The 13,466-nt window shown below is 42.2% G+C and overlaps 1 protein-coding gene across 1 annotated transcript in view; it reads right to left on the bottom strand.

The window, feature by feature from the left end:
- Rrp5 (Ribosomal RNA Processing 5) overlaps positions 1 to 13,466 on the bottom strand; it is a 151,611-nt gene that overhangs the window by 119,839 nt on the left and 18,306 nt on the right. Inside the window, exons 3-4 of the mRNA XM_071668104.1 lie at positions 5,181 to 5,321; positions 4,624 to 4,764 (exon numbers count right to left, since the gene is read on the bottom strand). Coding sequence (XP_071524205.1) covers positions 4,624 to 4,764; positions 5,181 to 5,321 — 282 coding nt within the window. The remainder of the gene's footprint in view (positions 1 to 4,623; positions 4,765 to 5,180; positions 5,322 to 13,466) is intronic.

The raw sequence follows: 13,466 nt of genomic DNA, 5'->3' as shown, positions 1-13,466 counted from the left end.
CTCTTTTTATTTCCACACATCTCTCTTACCCTTACGTTACTTACTCGATCAAACCACCTCACACCACACATTATCCTCAAACATCTCATTTCCAGCACATCCATCCTCCTGCGCACAACTCTATCCATAGCCCACGCCTCGCAACCATACAACATTGTTGGAACTACTATTCCTTCAAACATACCCATTTTTGCTTTCCGGGATAATGTTCTCGACTTCCACACATTTTTCAAGGCTCCCAAAATTTTCGCCCCCTCCCCCACCCTATGATCCACTTCCGCTTCCATGGTTCCATCCGCTGACAGATCCACTCCCAGATATCTAAAACACTTCACTTCCTCCAGTTTTTCACCATACAAACTCACCTCCCAATTGACTTGACCCTCAACCCTACTGTACCTAATAACCTTGCTCTTATTCACATTTACTCTTAACTTTCTTCTTCCACACACTTTACCAAACTCAGTCACCAGCTTCTGCAGTTTCTCACATGAATCCGCCACCAGCGCTGTATCATCAGCGAACAACAACTGACTCACTTCCCAAGCTCTCTCATCCCCAACAGACTTCATACTTGCCCCTCTTTCCAAAACTCTTGCATTTACCTCCCTAACAACCCCATCCATAAACAAATTAAACAACCATGGAGACATCACACACCCCTGCCGCAAACCTACATTCACTGAGAACCAATCACTTTCCTCTCTTCCTACACGTACACATGCCTTACATCCTCGATAAAAACTTTTCACTGCTTCTAACAACTTGCCTCCCACACCATATATTCTTAATACCTTCAACAGAGCATCTCTATCAACTCTATCATATGCCTTCTCCAGATCCATAAATGCTACATACAAATCCATTTGCTTTTCTAAGTATTTCTCACATACATTCTTCAAAGCAAACACCTGATCCACACATCCTCTACCACTTCTGAAACCACACTGCTCTTCCCCAATCTGATGCTCTGTACATGCCTTCACCCTCTCAATCAATACCCTCCCATATAATTTACCAGGAATACTCAACAAACTTATACCTCTGTAATTTGAGCACTCACTCTTATCCCCTTTGCCTTTGTACAATGGCACTATGCACGCATTCCGCCAATCCTCAGGCACCTCACCATGAGTCATACATACATTAAATAACCTTACCAACCAGTCAACAATACAGTCACCCCCTTTTTTAATAAATTCCACAGCAATACCATCCAAACCTGCTGCCTTGCCGGCTTTCATCTTCCGCAAAGCTTTTACTACCTCTTCTCTGTTTACCAAATCATTTTCCCTAACCCTCTCACTTTGCACACCACCTCGACCCAAACACCCTATATCTGCCACTCTGTCATCAGACACATTCAACAAACCTTCAAAATACTCATTCCATCTCCTTCTCACATCACCACTACTTGTTATCACCTCCCCATTTACGCCCTTCACTGAAGTTCCCATTTGCTCCCTTGTCTTACGCACCCTATTTACCTCCTTCCAGAACATCTTTTTATTCTCCCTAAAATTTAATGATAGTCTCTCACCCCAACTCTCATTTGCCCTTTTTTTCACCTCTTGCACCTTTCTCTTGACCTCCTGTCTCTTTCTTTTATACTTCTCCCACTCAATTGCATTTTTTCCCTGCAAAAATCGTCCAAATGCCTCTCTCTTCTCTTTCACTAATACTCTTACTTCTTCATCCCACCACTCACTACCCTTTCTAAACAGCCCACCTCCCACTCTTCTCATGCCACAAGCATCTTTTGCGCAATCCATCACTGATTCCCTAAATACATCCCATTCCTCCCCCACTCCCCTTACTTCCATTGTTCTCACCTTTTTCCATTCTGTACACAGTCTCTCCTGATACTTCTTCACACAGGTCTCCTTCCCAAGCTCACTTACTCTCACCACCTTCTTCACCCCAACATTCACATATACATATATATGGTTGTAAGGGAGGTAAATGCAAGAGTCCTGGAAAGAGGGGCAAGTATGAAGTCTGTGGGGGATGAGAGAGCTTGGGAAGTGAGTCAGTTGTTGTTCGCTGATGATACAGCGCTGGTGGCTGATTCATGTGAGAAACTGCAGAAGCTGGTGACTGAGTTTGGTAAAGTGTGTGGAAGAAGAAAGTTGAGAGTAAATGTGAATAAGAGCAAGGTTATTAGGTACAGTAGGGGTGAGGGTCAAGTCAATTGGGAGGTGAGTTTGAATGGAGAAAAACTGGAGGAAGTGAAGTGTTTTAGATATCTGGGAGTGGATCTGTCAGCGGATGGAACCATGGAAGCGGAAGTGGATCATAGGGTGGGGGAGGGGGCGAAAATTTTGGGAGCCTTGAAAAATGTGTGGAAGTCGAGAACATTATCTCGGAAAGCAAAAATGGGTATGTTTGAGGGAATAGTGGTTCCAACAATGTTGTATGGTTGCGAGGCGTGGGCTATGGATAGAGATGTGCGCAGGAGGATGGATGTGCTGGAAATGAGATGTTTGAGGACAATGTGTGGTGTGAGGTGGTTTGATCGAGTAAGTAACGTAAGGGTAAGAGAGATGTGTGGAAATAAAAAGAGCGTGGTTGAGAGAGCAGAAGAGGGTGTTTTGAAATGGTTTGGGCACATGGAGAGAATGAGTGAGGAGAGATTGACCAAGAGGATATATGTGTCGGAGGTGGAGGGAACGAGGAGAAGAGGGAGACCAAATTGGAGGTGGAAAGATGGAGTGAAAAAGATTTTGTGTGATCGGGGCCTGAACATGCAGGAAGGTGAAAGGAGGGCAAGAAATAGAGTGAATTGGAGTCATGTGGTATACAGGGGTTGACGTGCTGTCAGTGGATTGAAGCAAGGCATGTGAAGCGTCTGGGGTAAACCATGGAAAGCTGTGTAGGTATGTATATTTGCGTGTGTGGACGTGTGTATGTACATGTGTATGGGGGGGGGCCATTTCTTTCGTCTGTTTCCTTGCGCTACCTCGCAGACGCGGGAGACAGCGACAAAAAAAAAAAAAAAAAAAAAAAAAAAAAAAAAAAAAAACATGTACATAATTCATACTGTCTGCCCTTATTCATTCCCGTCGCCACCCCGCCACACATGAAATGAAAACTCCCTTCCCCGCATGTGAGCGAGGTAGAGCAAGGAAAATACAACAAAGGCCACATTTGTTCACACTCAGTCTCGTGCTGTCATGTATAATGCACCAAACCCACAGCTCCCTTTCCACATCCAGGCCCCACAAAACTTTCCATGGTTTACCCCAAATGCTTCACATGCCCTGGTTCAATCCATTGACAGCACATTAACCCCGGTATACCACATCATTCCAATTCACTCTATTCCTTGCACGCCTTTCACCCTCCAGCATGTTCAGGCCCCGATCACTCAAAATCTTTTTCACTCCATCTTTCCACCTAAAATTTGGCCTCCCACTTCTCCTTGTTCCCTTCACCTCTGACACATATATACTCTTTGTCAATCTTTCCTCACTCATTCTCTCCATGTGACCAAACCATTTCAAAACACCCTCTTCTGCAGTCTCAACCACACTCTTTCCATTACCACACATCTCTCTTACCCTTTCATTACTTACTTGATCAAACCACCTCACACCACATATTGTCCTTAAACATCTCATTTCCAGCACATCCACCCTCCTCTGCACAACTCTATCCATAGCCCATGCCTCGCAACCACATAACATTGTCGGAACCACTATTCCTTCAAACATACCCATTTTTGCTTTCCATAATAACGTTCTCACCTTCCACACATTTTTCAATGCTCCCAGAACTTTCACCCCCTCCCCCACCCTATGATTCACTTCCACTTCCATGGTTCCATCCGCTGCCAAATCCACTCCCAGATATCTAAAACACTTTACTTCTTCCAGTTTTTCTCCATTCAAACTTACCTCCCAATTGATTTGTCCCTCAACCATAATGTACCTAATAAACTTGCTCTTATTCACATTTACTCTCAGCTTTCTTCTTTCACACACTTTACCAAACTCAGTCACCAGCTTCTGCAGTTTCTCACCCGAATCAGCCACCAGCGCTGTATCATCAGCGAACAACAACTGACTCACTTCCCAAGCTCTCTCATCCACAACAGACTGCATACTTGCCCCTCCTTCCAAAGCTCTATTCTAAGTACATCCCGTATATTTTTATATATTCTTTTTTCAATACCTAACTGCCTTTCTCAAATCAAGAAGGGAGCATCAGGAACAAACAGTAGCCTCATCTACTCACATGCAATCTTTAGCTGTCATGTATAATGTACTGAAAAAAGAACCTACCAACACAGCCAAGGGCCTAGGCACATGCCCTTGTTCAGACAATGATAACATGCCACCTCATTATACACATTGATGAATTCATTCTATCCAATACAAGCTTCTCAATCTCCTGAATATTCAGGTCCCAATACTATCCAATACAAGCATCACAATCTCCAAAATATTCAGGCCCCAATACCTAAATGCCTTATTCAGTTTTATAAATATAATACTTCTCAAGAGATAATATTCCCAGAAAGAAAAAAAAGTAATGAGAAAGGCATAACAGGAAGAGTGACTTTAGAAATTTCCTTCACAAAAAAAAGAGAAAAAATGCATATTAATTACTCTTGACAATTACCTTTTTAAGCAAGGCAGTGTAAGCATTAGAGATGTGAGCAATAGTCACAATCCCTGAAAGCTTGTGCGGAAGGCTCACCACCAGGACATAATCCCGCACTTCCTGTACACAACCTAATATACTTTGCCAAGCAATCACAGTCTGTAAATCAAAAGAAAGTTAATGCTATGATGAACCAATGATTCATTTTTCAAAATCTAAAGTCTTTACTTAAACCATTACAAAACTCTTTCTAGTCAAAGTCTTTCTGTACCAAGATCAAGCTTACTTATACTACTGCCTATCTACATGCCACAAGCTTTTCCCCAAAAATAAAAGGGGTTTTCCATGAGCGATGTTCTTAATAAATTATTGTCTTTGCATATCATATATGTTCCTCCACAATGTCATCCTACAAATGTTCAAAATGCTCCATCAATCCCTACCTTTCTTAGCAATTCATTTAAATACATTAAATTCTTGTTCATTCTTTTTACACATTCATCTCATTCTTCATATCTAATAATAATGCATCAAATATACATAACCATCAAAGCATCATGAGGTAAGAGACTTACTTCAAAAGTCAAAGGCTGTACTTCAGCTGCAAACGAGTCATGATCAATTTTATTCTTCTTCTGCACATTTCCTTCTTCCTTACCCTGATTCTGCTTTTTCCTCTTCTTGCTTGTTTTGTTCCCATCAACAGGTGCCTTAACCTAAGACAAGTACAGTACAAAAAACATAAATGAGCAAAAGTTTATTATGAAGACCTTTTTACAAAACTACTACAAATAATCAACCATGCTTTCACGTAGCATGGAGATGAGGGCTCCTTTCAGGCAGGAAGACAGATGCTGAGGGAGATTCAGGTATTGAAGGCTCCTCTTCAGGGTGCTGCTGCTAATAATCCCTTCTGCCTGTCCTATTTACAATACTGCCATTAACAGGTAAGGCCCATTCTCAGGCATAAACACATCACCACACTTCTTGATCTGTGGTCCCAATCAGAGGAAGTGACCAGTGTCCTAAGTGATGCATGATCACCATAGAGGGGAATCCTAGGGTAAGAAAGTAAGAGAGAGGGTGGATGTGCTGGAAATGGAATAACTAAGTATGATGTGTGATGGGTTGATCATTTAGAGAATGGCACTGTAAGACTGATAATGAGAGCAACTGCAGCATGATTGCATGAGCTGTCCAAGGTGTACCAAAATAGTCTGGAAATATGGAGGATAAGCATGAAAAGACTGGAAGAAACAAGTGGAAGGAATAGACCAAGAAGGGTATGAAAGGATAATAAAGGAGGTTTTGGAGTATTGGGATTGAAAAAAAAAATTGGATTAATGTAGTACGTAGGGGTGATGCACTATCAATGAGCTGAACTAACGCACTTGAACATTTGAGGTTTACCATGCAATAGTCTGTGGGGTTGGGCTTTGGAAAGTGGGCTCTCAGTAAAAATACATGATAGCCAAAGAAAAGATGAATGCAAATGAGGCCTTTCATTTATTCCAGATGCTTCCAAGTTACAGCAGGAACAACAATCAAATATGAAAGAAAAACACATATGTGTCTAATAACAAGAGTGTTCTAGTCGCTCGTTAAGCATCAAACTGGAACACAAACTTCTACGTGCTAAATCAAGGAAAGTTGCTGTTACAATAAACCAGGCAAAATGTATAAAGATTTTTGTCGTTCTTAGTATAATCTAATCAAACAGTTGTCACATTTATGTGATAAAACACAAGGCTAAACAAACACAAATACAATTTTTTTTTTTTTTGAGGAACATGCCTGAATTCAAAAGAGAACATAAACTAGTTAAGGGAATATCATAGATCAAATGTTTTCTGTAATATTTTTTTTTTTTTTTTTAATACCTCGTCGCTGTCTCCCGCGTTTGCGAGGTAGCGCAAGGAAACAGACGAAAGAAATGGCCCAACCCCCCCCCATACACATGTACATACACACGTCCACACACACAAATATACATACCTACACAGCTTTCCATGGTTTACCCCGGACGCTTCACATGCCCTGATTCAATCCACTGACAGCACGTCAACCCCTGTATACCACATCGCTCCAATTCACTCTATTCCTTGCCCTCCTTTCACCCTCCTGCATGTTCAGGCCCCGATCACACAAAATCCTTTTCACTCCATCTTTCCACCTCCAATTTGGTCTCCCTCTTCTCCTCGTTCCCTCCACCTCCGACACATATATCCTCTTGGTCAATCTTTCCTCACTCATTCTCTCCATGTGCCCAAACCATTTCAAAACACCCTCTTCTGCTCTCTCAACCACGCTCTTTTTATTTCCACACATCTCTCTTACCCTTACGTTACTTACTCGATCAAACCACCTCACACCACACATTGTCCTCAAACATCTCATTTCCAGCACATCCATCCTCCTGCGAACAACTCTATCCATAGCCCACGCCTCGCAACCATACAACATTGTTGGAACCACTATTCCTTCAAACATACCCATTTTTGCTTTCCGGGATAATGTTCTCGACTTCCACACATTTTTCAAGGCTCCCAAAATTTTCGCCCCCTCCCCCACCCTATGATCCACTTCCGCTTCCATGGCTTCATCCGCTGACAGATCCACTCCCAGATATCTAAAACACTTCACTTCCTCCAGTTTTTCTCCATTCAAACTCACCTCCCAATTGACTTGACCCTCAACCCTACTGTACCTAATAACCCCGCTCTTATTCACATTTACTCTTAACTTTCTTCTTCCACACACTTTACCAAACTCTGTCACCAGCTTCTGCAGTTTCTCACATGAATCCGCCACCAGCGCTGTACCATCAGCGAACAACAACTGACTCACTTCCCAAGCTCTCTCATCCCCAACAGACTCCACACTTGCCCCTCCCTCCAAGACTCTTGCACCCACCTCCCCAACAACCCCATCCACAAACAAATTAAACAACCATGGAGACATCACACACCCCTGCCACAAACCTACATTCACTGAGAACCAATCACTCTCCTCTCCTCCTACACGTACACATGCCTCACATCCCCGACAAAAACCCTTCACTGCTTCTAACAACTTGCCTCCCACACCACACATTCCCAACACCTTCCACAGAGCATCTCTATCAACTCTATCATATGCCTTCTCCAGATCCACAAATGCTACACACAAATCCACTTGCTCCTCTAAGCATCCCTCACATACACTCCCCAAAGCAAACACCCGATCCACACATCCTCCACCACTTCCGAAACCACCCCGCTCTTCCCCAATCTGATGCTCTGTACATGCCTTTCTGTAATATTACATGGTAATATTTTGTAATATCAAAAGATGGCTTGAGTAAACATTCCATATGAGTTCTGGTGAAATGATTTTTCAAAAATCACAATCTTAGAAGCACTAATGATTATATGGATTTTACGTAACTACCATGGTGCTACTGCTGCTGATGTTCAGGTACTACAACCACCACAGAAGCTTTTGGATAAAGATCTTTTATAAGATTTTACGTATCATTTTCACCATTTACATCAGTATATAACTTGTTTTTTCAGATAAATCAAAAACAATTAGTCATTGCATCACACATACAGAAACCTAAAATCTTATATGGAATTTTCTTGTTTCACAATTGCATCTTGCTGTAAAGTCTCATAAAGAGGGGAATGAAACATGAGGTCATAGTGAAACACTTCTTCAGTGTCTAAGAATTTTCAAAGTTTTGGGTTGAAGTAAATGAACTTAAACAGAGTCAATGAAGGGCATTTTGTTCCTTATACATACCTCATACATTAAATATATATCAGCACTGCCATCATGAGATTAACTGAATGAAGCAGTTTGCTCTAAAAAATAAACATATCCATGCATCTGGGGTAAACCCTGGAAAGTTCTGTGGGGCCTGGATGTGGAAAGGGAGCTGTGGTTTCGGTGCATTACACATGACAGATAGAGACCGAGTGTGAACGAATGTGGCCTTTTTTTTTTTTATGTTCCTGGTGCTGCCTCACTTGAGAGAGGGGGGGGATGCTATTTCGTGTGTGGCTGGGTGGCGATGGTACTGGATGAAGGCAGCAAGTATGGATTTTTTTTTTTTTTATTATACTTTGTCGCTGTCTCCTGCGTTTGCGAGGTAGCGCAAGGAAACAGACGAAAGAAATGGCCCAACCCCCCCCCATACACATGTATATACATACGTCCACACACGCAAATATACATACCTACACAGCTTTCCATGGTTTACCCCAGACGCTTCACATGACTTGATTCAATCCACTGACAGCACGTCAACCCCGGTATACCACATCGCTCCAATTCACTCTATTCCTTGCCCTCCTTTCACCCTCCTGCATGTTCAGGCCCCGATCACACAAAATCTTTTTCACTCCATCTTTCCACCTCCAATTTGGTCTCCCTCTTCTCCTTGTTCCCTCCACCTCCGACACATATATCCTCTTGGTCAATCTTTCCTCACTCATCCTCTCCATGTGCCCAAACCACTTCAAAACACCCTCTTCTGCTCTCTCAACCACGCTCTTTTTATTTCCACACATCTCTCTTACCCTTACGTTACTCACTCGATCAAACCACCTCACACCACACATTGTCCTCAAACATCTCATTTCCAGCACATCCATCCTCCTGCGAACAACTCTATCCATAGCCCACGCCTCGCAACCATACAACATTGTTGGAACCACTATTCCTTCAAACATACCCATTTTTGCTTTCCGAGATAATGTTCTTGACTTCCACACATTCTTCAAGGCCCCCAGGATTTTCGCCCCCTCCCCCACCCTATGATCCACTTCCGCTTCCATGGTTCCATCCGCTGCCAGATCCACTCCCAGATATCTAAAACACTTCACTTCCTCCAGTTTTTCTCCATTCAAACTCACCTACCAATTGACTTGACCCTCAACCCTACTGTACCTAATAACCTTGCTCTTTTTCACATTTACTCTTAACTTTCTTCTTCCACACACTTTTCCAAACTCAGTCACCAGCTTCTGCAGTTTCTCACATGAATCAGCCACCAGCGCTGTATCATCAGCGAACAACAACTGACTCACTTCCCAAGCTCTCTCATCCCCAACAGACTTCATACTTGCCCCTCTTTCCAAAACTCTTGCATTTACCTCCCTAACAACCCCATCCATAAACAAATTAAACAACCATGGAGACATCACACACCCCTGCCGCAAACCTACATTCACTGAGAACCAATCACTTTCCTCTCTTCCTACACGTACACATGCCTTACATCCCCGATAAAAACTTTTCACTGCTTCTGACAACTTTCCTCCCACACCATATATTCTTAATACCTTCCACAGAGCATCTCTATCAACTCTATCATATGCCTTCTCCAGATCCATAAATGCTACATACAAATCCATTTGCTTTTCAAAGTATTTCTCACATACATTCTTCAAAGCAAACACCTGATCCACACATCCTCTACCACTTCTGAAACCACACTGCTCTTCCCCAATCTGATGCTCTGTACATGCCTTCACCCTCTCAATCAATACCTCTGTAATTTGAGCACTCACTCTTATCCCCTTTGCCTTTGTACAATGGCACTATGCACGCATTCCGCCAATCCTTAGGCACCTCACCATGAGTCATACATACATTAAATAACCTTACCAACCAGTCAACAATACAGTCACCCCCTTTTTTAATAAATTCCACTGCAATACCATCCAAACCTGCTGCCTTGCCGGCTTTCATCTTCCGCAAAGCTTTCACTACCTCTTCTCTGTTTACCAAATCATTTTCCCTAACCCTCTCACTTTGCACACCACCTCGACCAAAACACCCTATATCTGCCACTCTATCATCAAACACATTCAACAAACCTTCAAAATACTCACTCCATCTCCTTCTCACATCACCACTACTTGTTATCACCTCCCCATTTGCGCCCTTCACTGAAGTTCCCATTTGCTCCCTTGTCTTACGCACTTTATTTACCTCCTTCCAGAACATCTTTTTATTCTCCCTAAAATTTAATGATACTCTCTCACCCCAACTCTCATTTGCCCTTTTTTTCACCTCTTGCACCTTTCTCTTGACCTCCTGTCTCTTTCTTTTATACATCTCCCACTCAATTGCATTTTTTCCCTGCAAAAATCGTCCAAATGCCTCTCTCTTCTCTTTCACTAATACTCTTACTTCTTCATCCCACCACTCACTACCCTTTCTAATCAACCCACCTCCCACTCTTCTCATGCCACAAGCATCTTCTGCGCAATCCATCATTGATTCCCTAAATACATCCCATTCCTCCCCCACTCCCCTTATTTCCATTGTTCTCACCTTTTTCCATTCTGTACTCAGTCTCTCCTGGTACTTCCTCACACAGGTCTCCTTCTCAAGCTCACTTACTCTCACCACCCTCTTCACCCCAACATTCACTCTTCTTTTCTGAAAACCCATACAAATCTTCACCTTAGCCTCCACAAGATAATGATCAGACATCCCTCCAGTTGCACCTCTCAGCACATTAACATCCAAAAGTCTCTCTTTCGCACGCCTGTCAATTAACACGTAATCCAATAACGCTCTCTGGCCATCTCTCCTACTTACATAAGTATACTTATGTATATCTCGCTTTTTAAACCAGGTATTCCCAATCATCAGTCCTTTTTCAGCACATAAATCTACAAGCTCTTCACCATTTCCATTTACAACACTGAACACCCCATGTATACCAATTATTCCCTCAACTGCCACATTACTCACCTTTGCATTCAAATCACCCATCACTATAACCCGGTCTCGTGCATCAAAACCACTAACACACTCATTCAGCTGCTCCCAAAACACTTGCCTCTCTTGATCTTTCTTCTCATGCCCAGGTGCATATGCACCAATAATCACCCACCTCTCTCCATCAACTTTCAGTTTTACCCATATTAATCGAGAATTTACTTTCTTACACTCTATCACATACTCCCACAACTCCTGTTTCAGGAGTATTGCTACTCCTTTCCTTGCTCTTGTCCTCTCACTAACCCCTGACTTTACTCCCTAGACATTCCCAAACCACTCTTCCCCTTTACCCTTGAGCTTTGTTTCACTCAGAGCCAAAACATCCAGGTTCCTTTCCTCAAACATACTACCTATCTCTCCTTTTTTCACATCTTGGTTACATCCACACACATTTAGGCACCCCACTCTGAGCCTTCGAGGAGGATGAGCACTTCCCGCGTGACTCCTTCTTCTGTTTCCCATTTTAGAAAGTTAATACAAGGAGGGGAGGATTTCTGGCCCCCCGCTCCCGTCCCCTCTAGTCGCTTTCTACGACACGCGAGGAATACGTGGGAAGTATTCTTTCACCCCTATCCCCAGGGATAATATACATATATATATACATATACACATACACACACATACACATACATACGCACATATACACACACACACACATACATATATATACATATGAGAAATGTAAGAAACAATTTAGAAAACTGAAACTTCTAGCTTGAAATGAATGAAAAAAAGAATGTCACATAATGGTTCAACCTCTGGCTATGGAAAAAAGGAAATGTATAATTTATTTACACAAACGTCAATAGCAGTTCTCATCAATTTAACCACTGTATCAATAAGCTTCAATGTCTAAGCTACATTTTTCTCCAATTTCACTATTATAACTATAAAAGTATAACTTTTAGTTAGTTATGGATATGTACATGTATTTATATGTATATGTCTGTGTATGTATATATTTGCATATGTTGAAATGTTGTGTGAGGAAGTACCAGGAGAGACTTAGTACAGAATGGAAAAAGGTGAGAACAAAGGACATAAGGGGAGTGGGGGAGGAATGGGATGTATTTAGGGAAGCAGTGATGGCTTGTACAAGAGATGCTTGTGGCATGAGAAGCGTGGGAGGTGGGCAGATTAGAAAGGGTAAGTGAGTGGTGGGATGAAGAAGTAAGATTATCAGTGAAAGAGAAGAGAGGCATTTGGATGATTTTTGCAGGGAAATAATGAAAATGACTGGGAGATGTATACAAGAATGGGGCAGGAGGTCAAGAGAAAGGTGCAAGAGGCAAAAAAGAGGGCAAATGAGAGTTGGGGTGAGAGAGTATCATTAAATTTTAGGGGGAATAAAAGGATGTTTTGGAAGGAGGTAAATAAAGTGCGTAAGACAAGGGAACAAATAGGAACATCAGTGAAGGGGGCTAATGAGGAGATGATAATAAGTAGTGGTGATGTGAGAAGGAGATGGAGTGAGTATTTTGAAGGTTTGTTGAATATGTTTGATGATAGAGTGGCAGATATAGGTTGTTTTGGTTGAGGTGGTGTGCAAAGTAAGAGTGTTAGGGAGAATGATTTGGTAAACAGAGAAAAGGTAGTAAAAGCTTTGCGGAAGATGAAAGCCAGCAAGGCAATGGGTTTCGATGGTATTGCAGTGGAATTTATTAAAAAACTGGATGGTAAGGTTATTTAATGTATGTATGACTCATGATGAGGTGCCTGAGGATTGGCGGAATGCTTGCATAGTGCCATTGTACATAGGCAAAGGGGATAAGAGTGAGTGCTCAAATTACAGAGGTATAAGTTTATTGAGTATTCCTGGTAAATTATATGGGAGGGTATTGATTGAGGGGGTGAAGGCATGTGCAGAGCATCAGATTAGGGAAGACCAGTATGGTTTCAGAATTGGTACAAGATGTCTGGATCAGGTGTTTGCTTTGAAAAATGTATGTGAGAAGTACTTAGAAAAGCAAATGGATTTGTATGCAGCATTTATGGATCTGGAGAAGGCATATGATAGAGTTGATAGAGATGCTCTGTGGAAGGTATTAAGAATGTATGGTATGGGAGGCAAGTTGTTAGAA

The sequence above is a fragment of the Panulirus ornatus genome, chromosome 12 (genome assembly GCF_036320965.1).
Source record: "Panulirus ornatus isolate Po-2019 chromosome 12, ASM3632096v1, whole genome shotgun sequence".
Taxonomy (NCBI): Eukaryota; Metazoa; Arthropoda; class Malacostraca; order Decapoda; family Palinuridae; genus Panulirus; species Panulirus ornatus.
The sequence above is the reverse complement of the archived record's forward strand: the minus strand, read 5'-3'. Positions and strand labels throughout refer to the sequence as shown.